Source organism: Alternaria conjuncta (genome assembly GCF_024043145.1).
Source record: "Alternaria conjuncta strain BMP 0040 chromosome Unknown scaffold_30, whole genome shotgun sequence".
Taxonomy (NCBI): domain Eukaryota; kingdom Fungi; phylum Ascomycota; class Dothideomycetes; order Pleosporales; family Pleosporaceae; genus Alternaria; species Alternaria conjuncta.
The window spans coordinates 80,107-99,077 of NW_026250119.1; the positions used below are offsets into that span (position 1 = coordinate 80,107).

An 18,971-nucleotide genomic window follows, 5' to 3' on the forward strand; every position below is an offset into this window, starting at 1 on the left:
ATGCCATTGAAGTTCGACACTGCGGACCATGACAAGACTAAGCCGGCCAAATCTGATGAAGAAGTGGTTGCAACGACCGGAGGCCTCACTGGAAGGCCCGTGCGTTCCGGCGAGACGTCCCCGCGCGAATCGATGGACAAAGAGAACACCATTGAGTTGCACAAAGTCAGCCACGTAGCTGCAAGCTCAGACGGGATCAACCACGATGCAACTACGCCCTCTTCGTACTTCCGGCGATTCAAATACCTCCTGCTCTTCTTACCCCTCGCCCTCGCCGCACTGTTCGATGCACCTCCCCTTGAACACGGAGTACGCGCGGTCTGGAAGTCCGTCTCCAGGGTTCCAAACATCTCCCACGACCTATACAATGTGCTGCTCTGTTTTCCTCTTCGTCCACTCGGTATTGGATCAGATCACTCCTCGTGTCTCATCGCCGAGCTTCCCAATATGCTTGACAACATTTACACTTTTCTCGACTCCTATGTCAACCTATGGCGCACATTCGGCATCTTCTTCACGATCATGTTCACGGTTTTGTCATGGCAATATGTTCGCATCAGCATCGCCATCCTCCTCGCCGTCAATATACTGCTATTGACTGTGTGTGACATGCAGAGACGTGACATTCAGGACCTGGACATGCTCAGGTTGCAGCTCATCTCCTGGCAGCCTCCATCCTGCGAATACGCAACCGCAGCAAGGTGTGAAGGTTATTTCGCGTCTGAGGAGTTCGATGCGAAAGTTCGAGATGCAGTCGCATTGCATCGGGAGCAGATGATGCAGGCTGATGTTACCGGGCATGAAGAGGGAAGGCGATCGGGGGCGCAACAAGAGGATGATCTGCAAGTGGGGAAGAAACCCGTGGTTCAAGGAAAGAAGACTACTATCACTACGAAACCTGTGACTGCTGTCGTCATGACCCGTTGATGGCGCAGCGGGTCATGATGGTGGTACTGTTGCAACCAAGCATCCTTGGTTGTCATGCTGCTCTGACATGTTGTCAAGAGCGGTCAGGGCGCGAAGGTGCGCAATGGTATTATCGATTGCGTGTCAGTGGGAGGATCTCCATATGTATCACAGTTCTTTCCTTGGTATAAGTAGTGTCTTGCATGTATTCACTAGACTATCGTAGTAGGAACATCCATACAAATGCCCGATCTGTTCGAACACCAGAGTTGCCGAAGATCAACACGTAAAGAGTGTAGCATCCAATCATGAGACCCGTACGCTGGAATATAGATCGTATCAAGGCGAAATCAAGCATTCCATATTTGCCATCAGTGTGACTGTGGATGCTTCCTAAGAAGAGGTGGATTTGCCCTGACTTCACGACAGGCTTTTGTTCCATCTGCTTACTCCTTAACACTTTCTTCCTACTCCGCGGATGGAGTGTTGTCTTCGTCGTGCTTTGCGATGACTTGCTCGAGTTCGGATATTTTGAGTCGAAGCGCCGACAATTCTTGCTGAGCTTCGGCTTCTGCGCGTGCAAGCTGCACAACCTGATCGTCGAGTTCCTTTGCAACTTGTGTGCACAAAGAGTTCTGTCCGCAAATATCGCGAAGACTACCCTGGAGTGTCTGGATTTCATTTGCGAGAGAAGCATTTTTGGCTTCAAGCTCGGAAATCTTCTCTTGGAGCACCGACTTGTCTTCCTCAACTTCGAATTCCACGGCATCAAGATCCTTCAAAGATTCTATCCACTCATCGTAGGTCCGGCAGCACCATTGTGCTCCGTCTATTTTCAACTCGGTCTGAGGGCGATCCTCGGCCTGAAGTGTCTGGATCTCATTCGTGAGATAAGCATTTTTGGCCTTAAGCTCTAATATCTTCTCTCGGAGCACAGACTTGTCTTTCTTAGCTTCGGATTCAATGCCAGTGAGCTCCTTCAAAGCATCCATCCATTGACCGTAGGTCTGGCAGCACCATTGTTTTGCGTCTATTGTCAACTTGTGCTGACGTCGATTCTCGGCCTGGAGTGTCTGGACCTCAGTTGTCAGAGACGCAATGGTGGTCTGAAGCTCTAATATTAGCTTTTCCAGAGCGGCAACGCGGTCAGTGGGGTGTTCGATTTCTATGGAGCCGTTCTCGAGTGGGCAACTTGCTGTGTCCATTGTATGTTGCGTGTGTCGTGTGGATCTCGTGGTCGACAACTCGTTGTCGAGAGAACGAGAGAGGAAGAAAATGTCAATGCTATACCTGGTCCAATGCAATCGTTGTGTAAATTATGACACAGAACGCTCGCATAATGAATTCGAAACTTATGGATAGTGTGAATCATTGTTGGTAAAGGGAAGGGCTAGAAAGGCGAGTGAGAACGACCTCATCGGCATTGTATTGAAGTACCCACCTATACCAATTGCGGTTCCAATCATCGAGGTTATCAAAGCCGCTAAGTCCACTGTGTCGATTCGACTCGGCTTGACGGAATTGGGTTCTAAGCTGCACAGCTAAATTGCATGACCGCGTCAGTCCCGCCAAGATTGCTAATCCATTGACACGGCTCCACAACCCTGAATATGTGCATTGTTTTGACTGCAGAATCGTTTTGACTGGAGAATAGTGCATCAAGTGCAACCTCATGATAATCGAATGATCACTGGCATTTCGAGGAATGCTCATGACAACGGCTGAGGAATAACCTGCTCTGGTCTGCGATCCTGTTAAGACAGAAGAGTGTAAGGGATATCGGGACTAAGCCATTGCAAGTGAGTACCAACGAAAGACGTGCTTGTGATGCGAGAAGTGTGATGGTCGATGACGGTGTTGGTCACTGGCAGCCATAGGCGGCTGCTTACGTAGTGGCGGAGTGATTACGTAACGACCTCCAGGGCTGTCGGTGCCACGCAACTCGGACTTCACAAGGAAACTCAGCCCGTGCCCACCACTGCCGTTATCATCAAAGCCAAATTACGCAGACTGCAAGATGTTCTACTCGAGACCTGGAGTCAGCGCGAGTCCTCCCACTTCATCCAGCCCCCACCTGGACATCAATCCTCTGCATGAGCCAACCGACGCACGCCTCGTCTGACTTGACGGCTGCGATGCTAACGCGACTTGCCTCCGAGGTCGACTAGACGCGAAGCCGATCGACATGATGCGCACGCCTCTGGTGCGACGATGTCAGACAGCTAACCTTCACTATGCAGTATGCTTCGAGGTGTGTTCACTGAATGACGTATTGAACAAGATCGCATCACTCCAGAGTCGTCATATAGCAGCACACCACGCAGTCGTACGTTGTCTTCCGCTGGCTGTCCGAGTGCCCAACTTCCAACGACAAGGCCAGGCTTGTCGAGATGGTGAAGACTTCATAAAGAAGCCCTACCAAGCCTGACCAGTAAAAGCCAACACTATATGTTCGACGACGATGCTGCGCTTGGCACAAGAAGCAACGGGGCCAACTCGGCTGAGGAGGGAACATTCCTGCTGGGGTGTCGCAACATCACCCAATTCCACCAAATGGTCAACGTCGTGCGAATATGCCTGGCTTTGACCATTTGTTTAAGCTTCGCATTGTTGACTTAGTCAGGCGCTTTCTTCTAACTTTCGGTGCCCAGTGGGGCGCTGACTGCCTCGTGGTCTAGTCCGTGACAGGCATAGCGTCATGCACCCCACAAAAGATCACGAGGGCAGGTCCCCCGTCGAGCTTGTGGCCGCGCTGAACAACTTACCCGGGCAGGGCTTACGCAGCGTGCACCCAACAAACACGATGTGTTAACGATGCTACCGCTGCAATTTTTTCGCGCGTGGTGGTGGTAACAATGCATGCGCATTCGCGCTTCGCCCCGCGCCTAGCACATGTGCTCACCCCAGGGTTCGCACTTCGGCAGTTAGGGCCTGCGACCTACAAGCTTCGACGCCGCCCATCGGTTCTAACGATGGAAGTCAATGTGAGCTTCGTACGAACAGGATGGAAGATTTGTATACATTCCGCTAACTACAGTTACGGTGCAGAGCCTCACCCCTACGAAACTATCCCGCTATCGGCCTCCCTACACAACGCGCCACATACCATTCACTCGCATCCACAACGTATACGACTCGACAGGGTCTGGTCCAATGATACCCAGAGCATATTAAGAAGCACTGGTGGAGGAAGCAAGGGGGAGTCGTAACCGGGATACGAACAACGTGGTTGAAGAACAACAAAGCGGCGCAGGCCGGCATCACTTTGAGCAACGGCCTAGTTGCAGACACGAGCCTTGATGGCAGGCATCCTTATGGGAGCACGTGTTTTCGTCCAGCGTGGCATGGGCTACTCGTCCCGCTGCTCGTCTGACAAGATATTCTGCCACCATACCACATGGGTCTTATCATGGACTGGCCACGAAGCGATTTAGATCTGGGCTCTGAAGAACCGAGCGGAAGCCGTCAACCACCGGACAAAGTCACTTTGGCACATACATGATCGGGCATCGCGCCTTTGCGACTCCGGGCCATATCGCAATGCATAGGCATAATCCTGAATCCTGGTGGCGGAATAGTGCAGGCGTTTGTCAGTACGGCATCGCCAAAGGTACAGTGTATCTTGCCATGTTTGGGAAGATCTGGGTTGCAATGGTAAGTAAGGAGGGGTGTTCCTGGACAAATTTGATGTGATACGACATGTCCCGTGTAGATACTTCGCCATGCTGTTGGTGCTTGGAACGGACCCGCCGGATAGTGCGATAGTGCACCAGAACTCACAGCAGCTGTACATCGCTTCAAACGAAACCAGAAAAACAGCATCTTGAGATCGGCCGTCTCTTCTCGAGCGGCCTGTCCGGCGTGCGCACTCTCGTTGTGCACTGAACGCCAGACACTATATCTGACCTCTTCTTGCTCTTCCCTTGCTCTCTGTCGTACTTTTCATATCCTCTGGCTTCTCTTTGTCTTCATTTCAGCCCTTTCTTATCTTCCCTGTGTGCTTTAATCTGCCTCTGTTTGCTCCCCTTGCTTTCCTCTTTCTTCCTTCTGACACCATTCTATGCTCTTCACGCTCATCACGCAGCCACGCCCTGCACTCCTTCATGCCCTAGCGGAGATAAGGTGGTTTGACAGAAGTCGAAACGCCTGAACATGCATATGATGGCAACATGAGCGGCCTTAATTGTCATGAGCTGGTCAACGAGTGGAGCGCTGCGACCACCACCCGAGTGGCCGCTGTTTACATCTTCGTTCGCGAACTTATCCACATCTGCCTAACCGTCCATTACAATCCTTCCGAGGAAATCCCTTTGTTCTCGTCACCACGAAAGGGCTGCCAAACACCGATCGCGAAGATGCTAGATGCAGGAGACAGTATGCAACGTCACTGTCATATTTATACGGAGGTCTTCGCCCGTTACCTGCGATCGTGCGACGTTCACGCAAGCTTGGGGTGGCTCCACGATTTACACACAGTAGTGGCGACATCAGTGGTAGCAGATGTGCTTCGCTTCCTCCTTCCAGACGTCGTTGCTTTCAGCTGCATCACATTCCGGACCGACTATCATCAGGTACTGCATACTGCAGGAACTCAGTATCTCTGCAATCCCTACCAGGCGAGCTGCCGTTATTACCATGCTTACGTTGGGCCTGATTCGTTCTTTCTGATGCTCTCAGGTACCACTCACGCGCCTCCATGAGACCACTCATGCGTTTAACCATTAGAAGGCGACCTCAATCCGAGATCGCAGTTGCAGCTTTCAGGAGGAGCCACTATATCATGATGCGCTGTGTTGAGGAATTTGTTGTGCAGACATACCCGCATCCCGATCGGCTTGACAGTTTCTGCAACCTGATGGGGCGCACTGGCGCACACTGGACTACGTCCACTTCAGCCGAACCAGGGAAGCTTCATCACGAAGCCGAACGAAAACCTCCCCTCAATCACGTCGTCAATGCAGCACATGAGCTAACTTCTCATGTTCCAGAGACACCCACGTGAATCTCTCCCCTTCCCGCGCGCTAGCGGGTACCGATCTTACGCTAACCCAAACTTGGTCACCACTCGTGCTTCTCCACTCACCGCATTGATAGCACGCAGAGGAAGAAGCGACTGCAGATTTGTGAATGCTTCCGAGTAATGCTCTCCACAAGATTTGATTTGCTGTATAGAGCGTGGATGCCGACGCAATGAAGGTGAAAGTGAAAGTGAGAGTGAAGATGACATGTCGACTTGCGCTCTCTCTCGACGCGTCGCGGTGAGCGTTTGCTGCATGGCTACCTGCATACGAAGTGACGCGCACTGCGCACGACACATAAACAGAAAATTTCCCTCAGCTGCGCGTGCAAAGACCTTGACACTTTCCCTCTCTTTGCAATCCGGCGGACCACACCTTGGAATCCAACGCCGCCCAGTCAACCTTCAACACACGCCTGACTATGGCGGACGAGACACCCACACAGGGTAGGAGCAATGGAAGTAAGTATTGGATCAGCAATTGTCAATAATACTGCTCATGCTGACCTGTCCACAGGGCACTACAAACCACTGACACCGAGCCCGAGCCCGCAACCTGCCCCCCCTACTACCGCATCACACCCCATACCACCAGTCGCGACGTCTTCCGATCTCCCAGCGGGCCCACAACTGCTGCCGCTCAACCGTTCCATGCCCAAAGGCGGATATTTGGATTTGTCTGGGTCACTTCTCTACCCCATGGCGGACCCGCTGATCCAATTCAACATACCGGAGGCGTCGAGCTCCTCGACAACAACCTGGGACCATACCACCTTTCTTGTCAAACCCCCAGTACCCCACCAGAATCTTGTGTTGCCGGAAGATGATCTCAACATTGATCTTGGCGAAGACGACCCAATTGACACTGTCGAAACTGGTGGCGATCTAGGTGTAAAGAGGAAGAGACAAGACGACGACGAGGAGGGAGACCAGAGCTTCGATGAGGCGATAGGCAAAAAGACCATGGAAGGAGACAACACAGATGATAAGGGTGAAGTTGTTGGTACGAGCAAAGAAGACGTCACGACAGTGGCCAAAGGAGAGGGGGCTGGAGGAGGAGAGGATGAGATGGGCGGTACGGGTGAAGAGAAACCCCGGCGAGATGTCATGGAAGAAGGCACCGAGGAAGTGGTAGTAGAGTACGATGCAGAGGGTCAGAAAGAGGTCGATGGTCTACTACTCCAGGCGCTAGATGAGATGGTGGAAGAACCAGACAAGGAAGCGGACGATGAGGAAGGAGCTGCAGAGTCGCCTCTGAGGGGGCCAGTAACACTCCTCGACCCAAGTCGTTACCCAGAGGTTGCTGGAAGTGGCTCCAATGTCGTCGCAGGCAGGGCAGCCACTACAGCGACCGTACCGGACGTAATGCTTCCGAACGTTCACGTCAACGAGGTCAACAGCGGCGAGGCGAACCTTCGGGGTTTCCTCCAGGGATGGCGCGAGGAGCTGGCAGAGGAGGTGAAAAGCACAACAGCTACATCATCCGCGCCGGCGAAGGAGGCGGCATCGGCATCGGGGGGTTCGGTTCGTGACAGTGGTCCTCGTGTGGGCTCTGCCAACCAAGGACCAGTGATGAAGAAGGCTAAGAAGGAGTAAGGGTTCGTATGTTGGGCCAGACTGTCGCATTGGTGGAAACTTTGTATAATTTTGTACGATCGTGTGAATTGGTGGATCTAATGAGAACGCGGCGAAGGTAGTCATCGGTAGTCTAATACATGGTACAATTTCTTCTCACTTTGGCCATCTAACATGCCAGAAGATTTGCATGACATGCATGTCGGGTTCTGGTGTTATCTCGTTGCATTACTCACCATTTCGCGGCATCTCGCCTCTCTGTGATATGTCTCCATGCGGATCAATACCTAGGTACCGTCGACAAAATGGAGCCAGTGCCCCTTATTGTTGGCGTCGAGTCCGCAAGGCCGGCTAAGAGAGGCTGGAACGTGAAGGAAAGACCAACACGAGGACTTTGCAGCGAAGCATTAGCTGCTAGACAATTCAGATGAGGCGCGCGTGGATGGGCGTTTGCCGGAGAGATGCAGACATGTCACTCACGTAGCTGCGGGCCGTGTGATGTTTGAGCAGGCCTCGGGTAGGTGGTGGGCTGGATCCAGTTAGGGCCGCGCTAGGAATCTCCACGAGCTCCGATTGGACAGATTGAGTCGCGTCACTCGACACTCCACCTCAGCACATTGTCTCCGTGACCATGGCCCACGCTTCTCTTAAACGCTTCAGTGCAGTATGGACGCCATACCCCATACCCTATTGATGGCGTCCAACACTTTGGCCCCGGCAACATGCTCAACATCGACAACACTCGTCTCTTGAACACCGGGATGGAGTTGGCGTTGCTATATCGTACACCTTCTTGGAAAACAAGTTGGCGTACACGGAGCCTTTCCCTACTTTCTCTCAGGCGGCACTCTTGCTTCTCGTCTCTCGAACGCCCCTTTGGCACCCAACCTTCTGCTCTGGGTGACGACATCATCACGCCAATATGGCTGTAGTGGTCTCAACAAAATTACTTACTTCGCCTGCCGCTCTCGAGCTCGGAACTGGCGCGCGCGGCCGGCTCGCAAATGACCGCTTGCGACGAACACGCTGCACAAAGCTTGGATAGTCTGGACGCCGAAGAAGGTCCTCCACCCCGTAAGTAGAAGTCTCGCGTCACGCGACGCTGCAAGATTGCTGACATGGTGTAGGCGACAAATTGCCACCGCGACTGAAGCACCCCCTAAGCCTACACGTACATCGGCGCGCTCGACGGTCGCACTATACCACCCCAACGTTCGACACTATCCTTCAACCTGCAGACAATCAGGACGGCGCGGCGAGAGCATGTCGCGATCACATTGCTTCCACGGAAGATGGCATGCGGCATGGACATGTGTCTGGTGACAACAAAATGGCCGAAACGCCTTCAGCAATCACGACAGACTGGAGTCGGGAGGACGACCATTTTTTTTTCCGAAGGTCACGCTTCCCACCGCAGTGCAAGTGCCAGCTCTGCTTGACTATTGTGTACATGGACTCTCCTGTGCTTCATCAAAGGGCTGTGGTCAGTTGCGGTTGTGTGTTGGGCGCGCGAACAACACCTCGACAGCAGACTTTCTGCACTCATCGGGAAGGGAGTGTCGCAATCGTTCCGCGGCTTGTCGCATCCCACTCCATGCAGATTGTTGCGATTACGGGGGGGCCAATCGAGCGTCAAGGGCAGCTGGGCTGTGACAGGAGGAAGTTGAAGAGGTGTGAACACATTCTCTTCTACTCTGTAGCTTGAAAGACCATGGAAAAACATCCCACGATCATATTGAGCACTGAAAGCTTCTGGATTATCTACCAAGGTCTTGAATCGTTGTCACAGCCTTTCAAAGCAGGCACGTGTTCGACTTGCCGCATGAATTGCCGCTACTATGGCGATGCGCCACCAACGCCCCGCACCTTGTCGCCGAATCTTAGGCGCTGCTGGTGCCTGGCACCAAGTCCTCATCACCAACACTGAATGCACCACCCACCAATAATCGTGTCTCTGCACACGCACTCATGAAAATCGGCCCGCGTCGTCAATATAAGTGTTCCATTTCGAGATTGCTGCCTTGCTGCTTAGTGCCTCGCGCGAACAGGCTAATATCGCGAAACCATCGCGCAGTCACGCCCGCGCTGCTGCCGACCGCACGCCTTTTGTACATATAGCGCTTGTTTGTCTTTCCCTAGTCTCTAGTACCACATATCACCATGGAACTGCCCGATGAACTTTACCTCGAGATCTTTTCACATTTGCCCCAGCACCACCTCCGCTCAGTATCTCAAACATGTCGCGCTTTTGCGACCATTGTGAGGCCGCTGATTTTCGCCACCATTCATCTAGATGGCTCTCCCCAGAGCAGATTTGGCAGGATGGAGAATAACGAGTGTGTCATGTACCCGGGTCGTTCACGCACGGTGGAGTTGGTTTCTTTGGAAAGTACCGTGGATGAGCTCATTGCGCACGACATTGCGCGGCATGTTCGGAAGCTCAAGTTTAGTCCCAAATACTACGTAGATGGTAAGTTCAGCCGATGGATATTTATCCATAGCCAGACCGATACTGACTGTTCTTCCAGGGTTCTGGTCGAGGTATCGCCATTGGCTAGAGCGTGAGCAAGACTACGAGGAAGACTTTCATCGAATGTATGATGAAGAAGACTTTGAGACAGACTCTGAAGGTGAGTATGCCGGAATTCGTCGTCTCGCCGCGGAACGACTAGCAAGACCCGATAGAGAGCGCGAATTGATCGAGCAGGCGGAAGCGATCTGGGCCGCCAAGGTGGAGGAGCAGCGCGTAAGGGCAGACGCGATTCTAGCAGCAATGGTCAAGCTCTTCGCACATATGCCGTGCCTGAAAGCTATCGAAGTCCAAGAGTGGCATTGTGACTTGGGTGATTATGGATTCGAAGAGGGCGGCGAGTGAGTATGGCCACATGATTTGCATGACACCAAACTAACGCAGTCAGCGATGAAGTGGACGAGCAGTTCTCTGGATGCGGCACGACCTGGAAGCACCTTGAACTCCTATGCTCCGCCGTTCAAGCGTCGAACAGTCGCATCCAGAGTCTGGTTCTCCCCAAGATTGATCCATCTTCAATCACGACAAGTGCCGCCTTGGAACACATGTTCAGCTCTCTCACTGCACTTTCGTTCAACGCCGAGAGTGTCGACTTCATGCTTGACTCATCTAACAACGAAGCTGAATCCCTCGCTGCCTTGATTCGTTGCTCATCGGAGACGTTACAAACATTCGAGTTCCGCAACATGACTACATCACATCCACAACTACCGGATGTGGGCGAGCACTACATCGCAAAGCTCCTTGGTAGCGTCAGTGCCACCGACTCAGCAGATATCACACCGCTAGTCTTTCCGGCCTTGACAACTTTGAAGCTACGAAGTTTGGTCCTGGACACACCGTCTCTCATCACCTTTCTATCCCGACAGCCGCGATTGCGATATGCTCGCTTTGAGTACATCTATCTCGCTACCGTGGGGTATAAGTGGAGCGATGTCGCCGAAAAATTGCCGTCATCGTGCAACCAACTATACATTGGTAACAGTGGGCACGAAAAGTGGGGGCCAGACTCGCCCGCAGCGTACAACCACATCAAGAAATTCTTACCGTTCCAAGATGATATGCCGGCTACATCAGGTTGGCGACTCAATGATGCCGCTTTTCAAAAAGAGATGGATGATGAGATCCAACGAAACATGGATGGCGGAATGAGGTTCTTGCCACAGGAACGCTGGTTTCAGGGCAAGACGAAAGAGGAATGGGTGGATATGATGCGAATGGCCAGTGAACATGCAGAGTTTGAGAGAATTTGAGTAGTTTTCCAGGCAGGGAAGTTAGCTCTTACAAATACAAAGCACCCGGTGTCTTTGTTGTGAGACGATTAGCATCGATACGAGTGAATAATACAGACGCAATGAAGTTGGCAATATGTCAAAAGACGCTAGTTTGGCAAATGTGGCAGATTTACATCACAGCTCTCAGTACAAGACCTTGCTATAACACGGCTATCATCATAAACCGTCTCGTCGCAAAGGAACTTTACGCAGGCATCAGAGACACGCTCGCAACTGCCCTTTTTCGATAAGAAAACGATCACATCTCTAACCCTGCAACTGTTCCTGTCCCCTTCGCGTTGCGACTGCTGTTTTACGAACTAGAACCGCGGCCTCATACTGGTCCTCATATGCTTGATTTGCACCGAGCTAGTCGTACCCCCGAGCGTACGTCGCCGGAGCTTCGTGAATAGATCCGATCGGCGAAGAGACAATTGAGGGGCGGAACGCGCGATCGCAAGCAAGCTCGTATATTGAATGATGTGTTGATGGCGAAGTAGCGTTATGAGCCAAAACAGAGGATGATGTACCATTGGATACCGGTTTCGAGGGGCTGATGGGATGATGAACGCGTAGCGCTGGCAGAATGTATGGTTGTGTGAACGAGGTTGTGCAGTCAAGCGAGGAAGCATTGACTTGGCCGTGCATCGCAGTTCGAATCGGTATGGATATCGGTACGGCTGGTGACTTTGGTGTAGATATCTGACGTCGTGTCGTGCGGCGATGGCGGGTGGGAGCTGGGGAATGCAAAGGCGCTAATCTCCTCACCCGTCGTGATGACCTGGAGCGATCCGAGACGGTCGACGGTAGCGTTTCGTATATGCGATGAAGCGGGGATGTAGGAAGACTCGTTCTATAATCTCTCATGTAGTTCTCATTATCTTCCCACAAGGGATCGACAGCATTAAATGCGAAAGGAATGTCGGCGCGGCGACACGCAGGTACCATCACCGCATTGGCAAGGTTGGTCTTTTCGCGCAGCGGGACGCGTACACCCTTGTTTCGCGGCAACGGTCTCCGAAAATTCGCCGTGGAGTTGTCGGCGTAGATGACGAAGTCGGGTTTGTGTCTTCTCTCTCTGTGGGGTGTTCGTAGACAACGTTGTGAATTAAGGATTGCGCAATTGATAGTGGTTGAAGTGGAATCTGGGGTGGTTACAGGGTGATCTTGCGCAGACGCCTGCATGGTGATGGTAGCGGTGGTGCCCATGATGTTGCTAAAGGTTTTGGTGACGAGATAAGTAGTGGAAGCTTAAGTAGTCACGATCAGCGTCGCATATGGAATATGGTCAGTCCTTTCTGGTATCTTTCCAGGTCACTTTGGAACGCTCAGAATGAAAGACCAAAGGTGAAGGAGACGGTTTCGGGCCTGGTTCACCCTCTCGCGCTGAACCAGAAACGCTCTTTGAGATCTTGGTTCACCTGCACGTCGAAGTCTCCGTAGTGCCCCTCTTGAGCCATACCTCATCCCCATCATGTTCAAGGCGCCCGATGTGGACGCTAGTGCATCCGTAGAAGATCTAGATACCTGATGCAAGGCAGAAACTAGACAGCCCTGCAGCTTACAATGGACAGCGATGAGCAAATTGTAAGCCTTAACAAGGTACATACTTGGTAACACAGCCGGAAAATGGATGTATTCATGGACTAGTGCTGCCCAGTCGTATGGATGTGAGCCTCATCTCCTCGCTGTAAACTCGCGCGTGTTGTTGTATGTGCTTCGTCAGATCAGGAGACAGATGAGCTGGATGTCGCATCGTTGGAGTATCACTGTTGGGAACCAGGAATTGATCGCAGGTTAAGCGTGTTCGAGACATCGTGGAAAGGATAGCGCGTGAGCTTCGCTGGAGATCGTGATATGACGTTGGAGATGCAGCTGGCGGCTGACCCCACGCTAAGGCGCGCCTGGAAACCTTGGAAAGCATGGGTGCCTAGGTTCGCTTCGGCAATTAAGTGGGTCGCGCGCTGCTACGCCGGTCATGGCTGAGCCACATGATGGCGTTCATCACATCACCGAGATTCAAGCGCTCCATCTTGAGCAGTAGCAACAACGAAATCGCCTATCGAAGCAGTTAATACGGCTGGCAGACTGCCTGTATTCCCATCATTGAGGAACATGTGACGAGTTTGGGTCTTCTGTTGACGATGGCGGATGTGGCGTTGGCACGCGCTGAAACCTGACCCGAATATGAGCCCGACACCTTTGAAACCGCGTGTAAGGGGGTTTAGTGTTGCGCATCCTGGTTCTATGAGATCGTGTGCGCTCTGCACAAAGACATCAGATCTCACCCACCCATCGAGAATGACTCTGACAAGCACTACGCATGCCCAGGTGGTGTTGGGGGCCGATTCATCGAGAACTAGGGGATATTGCCGACGACTTTACAAGTGGCTGTAGCGACTCAGAATTTGCGTCGCTGCGACGACAATGCGAGACATTAAGAGCAAATATTCTGGGGATACCAGTACGTAACGACTACGGTACAGCGTAATGCGTGCCACGTGCCCTTTGCAATCGTTCGTAACGTAGACAGCCTGCAAACAATGATGATGCTGATCTGGCTCGTTACCTGACTTCTTTGAGCATCTATCGGGTTTGACAATCTTTCTATCGCGCCAGCAAGCCAGATTCACCCATGAACACAATGGCTGTTAGGATAGGCTCCTGCGAAGGAGGACGGTGTTGATGCATCCAGTGAAGCTGCGTGGTGGAGCGCCGCAGCAATGCCTGCATCCGTCCTCGATTGTCCTGACGCTTTGATGAGAGCTCCCAGGTTCACTGCCGGCTAGAACTTCTCAGCTTCTGCCACTTTGTCTCTGTGAGATTGTATCCTAGTTCAGGGATACGGTCGAGTTCTTCATTGCCCAGATTGTCGGCACTTTACTGATGACCGTCTCGCATGTGGCAAAGAAACGAAGGGGGAGGAAGTAAATTAGTATGGAACTCACAATCTGACGTACTTCGTTGCAACTATCCCGGATACGATCAAACGACATTGATACCTATAGAAACAAAGGAGACTACCTGTGTATTGTACAATCGATTCGACCCCCTTCTAGACCAACCACTTAGCCGATGTGTAGCAGCTGTCGCTCCCAAGCTGAAGCTGGCTTTCTGATACGAACAGCACCGTACCTGTCGCATGGTTCAAGGAGGCTTCGTTCACAGGGTGGTTGTCGTCGTCGGCCTGCTCCACGCACGTTGGGCCCTCCCATAGGCTCTCTGTCGCATGCATATCGTTTGACTTATCGGGATAGGCAAACTGCTACAAGCTGCGTTAACAATGACTCATAATGGGAGAAAGACATGCCTGCTGACCGTGCTGTGACTTACTGGAACGTCATGGTCCGGTAGGAGGGATGAGGAGGGCCAAGGTTGGTTCCAGGACGAGCGTCGTGCGCACTGGACATCTGATAAGACGGAGAACGAGCGCTTGCGCTTCTTCGGTTGAATTGTAGGCAATTCGCATAATTGAGATAGCCCTGACGAGTCGTACTCTCGGCTCGAACATGGGGCTGCGCGCTCCTCCGGTGATGGTAGAGAAGAACTCAAGGACTCAGGTGTGAACCCACTGCTGATATCGTCGAGCCACAGGCTTATGGAAGTAGCGTTGTCCAATGGAAGACATATGTCGTGAGTTGAGTTCATAGCCGCTTGCGTTGGCAACATTGGAGTCCGCTCCAGTAAAGGCGGCGGTGCGGAAAAGCATTCCGGTGTGGGGTCATTCCAATTGGTCACATCGCCGCCACCGAACTCAGGGTCGTTGGACATGTCTTGGAGCCAGGCCAGTGGCAGCTGTTCATCAACCACAGTGGATTGTTGCGCAAAGCTGAGAGTGGGAGAGCCAGCAGCAACGCGATGACTGGTGAATATGGAAGGGATGCGAATTGGGAGCGCTCTCCTTGTTGTTGTAGCTGCGATAAAACTACCAAAGTCTTTTGTCTCCAACGATATGTCATTCTTGTTCGGTTCTGTCACCGGTATGGAGGGAATTTTGGGAGTTTCAAGAGTACCGGAGTGATCGTTGTCCAAGGAGAACTTGTCTTTGGCCGAGTCGGCAGTCTGCATCATCATCAGACTGATCGCTGCTGCGATGTCATCGAAGTCTTCAGTGTCGGTTTGCGGACTGGTGGAAGGTTTCGTTGGCTCCATTGTCTGCATGGAACGGGTGCTCGTAGCGGGCGCGAAAGGGTCATGGCCAGCCAGATCCATGAGATCTTTCGTACCTGTGTCAGCGATGGAGTGGACTGGCAATGTCGAGGCTTGCTCTATGGAATCGCTGGTGAACGCAGGCGAGAGTTGGCCCTTCAGGATCTTGAGGAATTACGCTAACTCTGTCCCTATGTGCGTCTATATAGATACTTATACTTGTCAAGTATCCAGATCAAGGCCAGGGAAGTCCGCGGCACGGTATTGCCTTGGTCGTGGCGCTAGATCGTGAGACGGTCATGACTAGCGTGTGTGTTCACACTTGACCCCCATGCGCGCAAGCGAAGTCCCGATGTCAGCCAAAGACATGGCTGTTGTCATGAAAACAAAGAACTTTTGACCAAATACGTTCACTAAGTACCAGAGCTGGGGCAGGCAGAACATGGTTTTCGACCCAGGCTGAGGTCGGGTTTCATCTCGCGCTGCGCATTCAAATTGACTCCAAATCACGCGCGGGCCATGATGGTGGCAGTCTGATGGTCGTCGCCGTGTCATCGGTCTATGGTAGGTAAACTATGCGTACACATACCGGTTGATACATGCAGTCTGATCGGTTGCGACTTTTGAGTTAATCCAACCTCCAACTGGAAAGAAAGTCAAGAAGAAGGTAGAGATGGGAAAAGAAGACGAAAGAGAAGGAAAGGTAATACGAATGAGACCCGTTCAAGCCGACTGCAACGATATGCAACTACTAGTGACCTTGACTTCCACCGATTCGAGGATAGTAAAGACGTACCCATTCAGCCTGTGAGTGATACAACTTGTAGAGACCTGGGTGCACGCCCTCTTGATAATCTCTGGCAAGGTGACTACACTCCTCGTCCAAGTGGCGGTCTACCCGGTTGCGCAGCGCCTTATTGGCTAGTCCAGGATACGAGTAAGGCACCGAGAACCCGACATCACCGGCAGAGGTAGCAAAGTCTACACGCAAAGGCTCGCCGAACCCGTCCATCCAGGATAGTAGATCGCCTCTCGTGAGAAGCCAGTCGAGCGCCGTCACCCCAAACTTCTTGCAGTATTCCGGCATTGCGGGATTGGCTGGCGGAGTTGATCCGTGGCCATCCCTGCTGAATTTGATCCCATGGCGGTGATGAATTGTCGATGCTTGGATGGCGTCGCGCAGAAGCAATAACATTTTCTGGTTCAACTGGCCAAGGAGAAATTGACGTGTGTGAACTGTCTGGAGGCCGGAGTGTTTGCCAGGTACGTGCACAAGTTGCACACGGATGGGGATATCCGGTCGAGGAAAGTCCACAGGCCACGACCACTCGCGACGCATCTCGATCTGAAGTAAGCCATGCACATCCATTTCGACGTTGCGCAGGGTCGTCGTGGGGGTGAGCTGAAAGGTAACAGAGATGCTCAGATGCCTGTTACGTAACAATGCCCAGTGCAAACAATCGAAGCGATCTGGACCTCCGGCATCTTCGCGTACATAGCGAAGGAGGTCCCAGAAACCGGACTTATCCTTAGAGGTGGTATTCATCGGAAGGTGCACCGTTACTGGCTCGGCCAGCATTGTGATGGAGGATAGCGCTTTCAGCCGAAAGGAGCGATTCAGAGCGAGCAAGGCGTGTAGGTGCTCGAGGCCACGTATCCGGCGCATACCAAGGTCTACTTCAATTGCCGAAGATGGCTCTTCCGCAGCCGCCATGTACGCCGAGACGATGCGACCTTGTACGCTGAAGGGAAGACCCGCCAATCTCGCCTGGCTCTTCTTTGCTGGGTGTCTGACGAGATGAGGGTGAGGATGAAGCTCCGCAGGGAGGCATTCGATGGACATGGGACATGCACCTGTTGGCGTAAGACACTCGATGGAGCTCACGAGCCCTTCTGTTGAGCTCTTGAATCGAAGGAGGCAAGTGCCGGATGAAGAAATTTGGACGCTAGCGAGCAGCTTTCGTGGTGTAGTCAGAGCGACCGGTCCATAGGCAATAGCAGCAAAGGCGGCGTCTGCTGCACAAAGCGCGTCTGACCGATCTACATCGAGATCATTGGCATAATGCTGGTGGGCAAGAGCGTATTTGATGTGACACCGGTCCAAGCGAAGTTCCCAGAGCGCGCGCAGCAGGGGTAGGACCTCGAAAAGCCGTGCGTTTGATGTGGTAACCGGATGAAACGATTGCAGCTCGTTCAGGTCGCGACCGCGGTGAACGACGTGTACGGTTAGGTGGCGAAGATGCCTTGCTTGTGATCCCAGTCCCAAAAGCCAGCTAGTTGTGTGGTTCAGGGCAGATAACCATGTGGAACCTGATGTGGTCGCGGCAAGGAAACGGTTGCGGGTGTACAAGATGCCGACAGCTTCATGATAGATTTGCCGGCATGTCGAAAGGAGCGCTACTGGAGGTACAGAATTCTGAGATGCATGCGCAGATGGCGGGACAGAGAGTGCTATCGGCTGCTCAAATTCGAAGAGCAGCTCGTAGACTATGTTACGTGCCTCACCCGAGAGGTTGAGAAAGCTAGGTGTCTGAGAATCGATCGGATGCGCCGTGACTTCCGGTATCGACACCGTATCTGCCGGAGGTCCCAGTGATAATCGCGGATACGCAGGCATGTTTCTGAAGGTGGAGATGCAGTACTATCGATATGTAGCGGTAGTCCAAGGGATGGAAACGGTGGAGGTAAAGAGGCGAGGGGTTTGCAGAGGCACCGAGCGTGTGGGAGAGGAGACGATATCCGATCGTCGGTGGTCGGCTGCGGCTTGTTGATGCTTGCGCGCTGATACGCATCGATGTCGATGGCGGAAGCGGTCGGCGCTGGGACTGCTACATTGATTGTTGTTAGTACTTCTCATTGACTGGTCGCATTGTAACAGGCAATGCTTAATGTGTCTGACGGATGCGTTTACAGCACCAGACATGACTTGGAAACTCTCGTAGTCTCACCAGAAGGGCGTGAATCGTCTGGAAGCCAAACAAACGCTGTTGAATAGTAATCCGAGAGTGTGGAGAAAGCGACACAGTATATGAGACGATATAGGCCGTGCGAATCGCGGGCTCACAGAAAGAAAGGAATGGTCGAGGAGATGACGGATCTGCTTGCTTGATGAGCGCACCGGTGCCAAGATGCCATTGCGTGGTTGAGACTGAAACATGCAGCTGGCCATCAGTCGTGTAACATGGGAAGTGAAAAGCGACAGGTAGCGGGGTGAAGGCACTGCTCTATCCACAAGCGAGGCGCAAAAATACCTGTCCTTCTGATGGAATGAACATGGTAAGAGTTTGTAGATTCGATCCGAATATTTGGTGACATATCGATCGCATCATCTGCGTTGTGGCCTGCAACCCAGCCGCGTGCTCGTGGCATTGCATGAAAAGTGGGATGACTAGGCGATGTTCTTTGAGGAGGTGTCGGATGTAGTTCAGTGTGCAAGGCGTATCAGAGGGTGCACGGGTCGAGACCAGATAACTGGATGGTTCATGGCCATTGTGAAGAAGAGAACAGCACTGCACCTAAG

General features: G+C 52.5%; 5 protein-coding genes across 5 annotated transcripts; 3 read left to right on the forward strand and 2 right to left on the reverse strand.

Annotated features, from left to right (window-relative positions):
• J4E85_011093 (uncharacterized protein) lies at positions 1-927 on the forward strand (the record flags this gene model as incomplete). The annotated part of the gene is made up of 1 exon (XM_051475296.1): positions 1-927. The coding sequence occupies one exon, from the start codon at positions 1-3 to the stop codon at positions 925-927; it is 927 nt and encodes a 308-aa protein (XP_051320870.1).
• Positions 928-1,373: 446 nt separating this feature from the next.
• Positions 1,374-2,111, reverse strand: J4E85_011094 (uncharacterized protein; the record flags this gene model as incomplete). Its single annotated transcript, XM_051475297.1, has 1 exon — positions 1,374-2,111. The coding sequence occupies one exon, from the start codon at positions 2,109-2,111 to the stop codon at positions 1,374-1,376; it is 738 nt and encodes a 245-aa protein (XP_051320871.1).
• Positions 2,112-6,345: 4,234 nt separating this feature from the next.
• J4E85_011095 (uncharacterized protein) lies at positions 6,346-7,519 on the forward strand (the record flags this gene model as incomplete). Its single annotated transcript, XM_051475298.1, has 2 exons — positions 6,346-6,385; positions 6,441-7,519. 2 exons carry the CDS (start codon positions 6,346-6,348, stop codon positions 7,517-7,519), a joined length of 1,119 nt encoding a protein of 372 aa, XP_051320872.1.
• Positions 7,520-9,658: 2,139 nt separating this feature from the next.
• Positions 9,659-11,281, forward strand: J4E85_011096 (uncharacterized protein; the record flags this gene model as incomplete). Its single annotated transcript, XM_051475299.1, has 3 exons — positions 9,659-9,968; positions 10,027-10,369; positions 10,417-11,281. 3 exons carry the CDS (start codon positions 9,659-9,661, stop codon positions 11,279-11,281), a joined length of 1,518 nt encoding a protein of 505 aa, XP_051320873.1.
• A 3,076-nt stretch (positions 11,282-14,357) lies between these two features.
• On the reverse strand, positions 14,358-18,068 carry J4E85_011097 (uncharacterized protein; the record flags this gene model as incomplete). The annotated part of the gene is made up of 3 exons (XM_051475300.1): positions 14,358-14,567; positions 14,636-15,616; positions 16,248-18,068. The coding sequence occupies 3 exons, from the start codon at positions 18,066-18,068 to the stop codon at positions 14,358-14,360; spliced, it is 3,012 nt and encodes a 1,003-aa protein (XP_051320874.1).
• Positions 18,069-18,971: the final 903 nt, after the last annotated feature.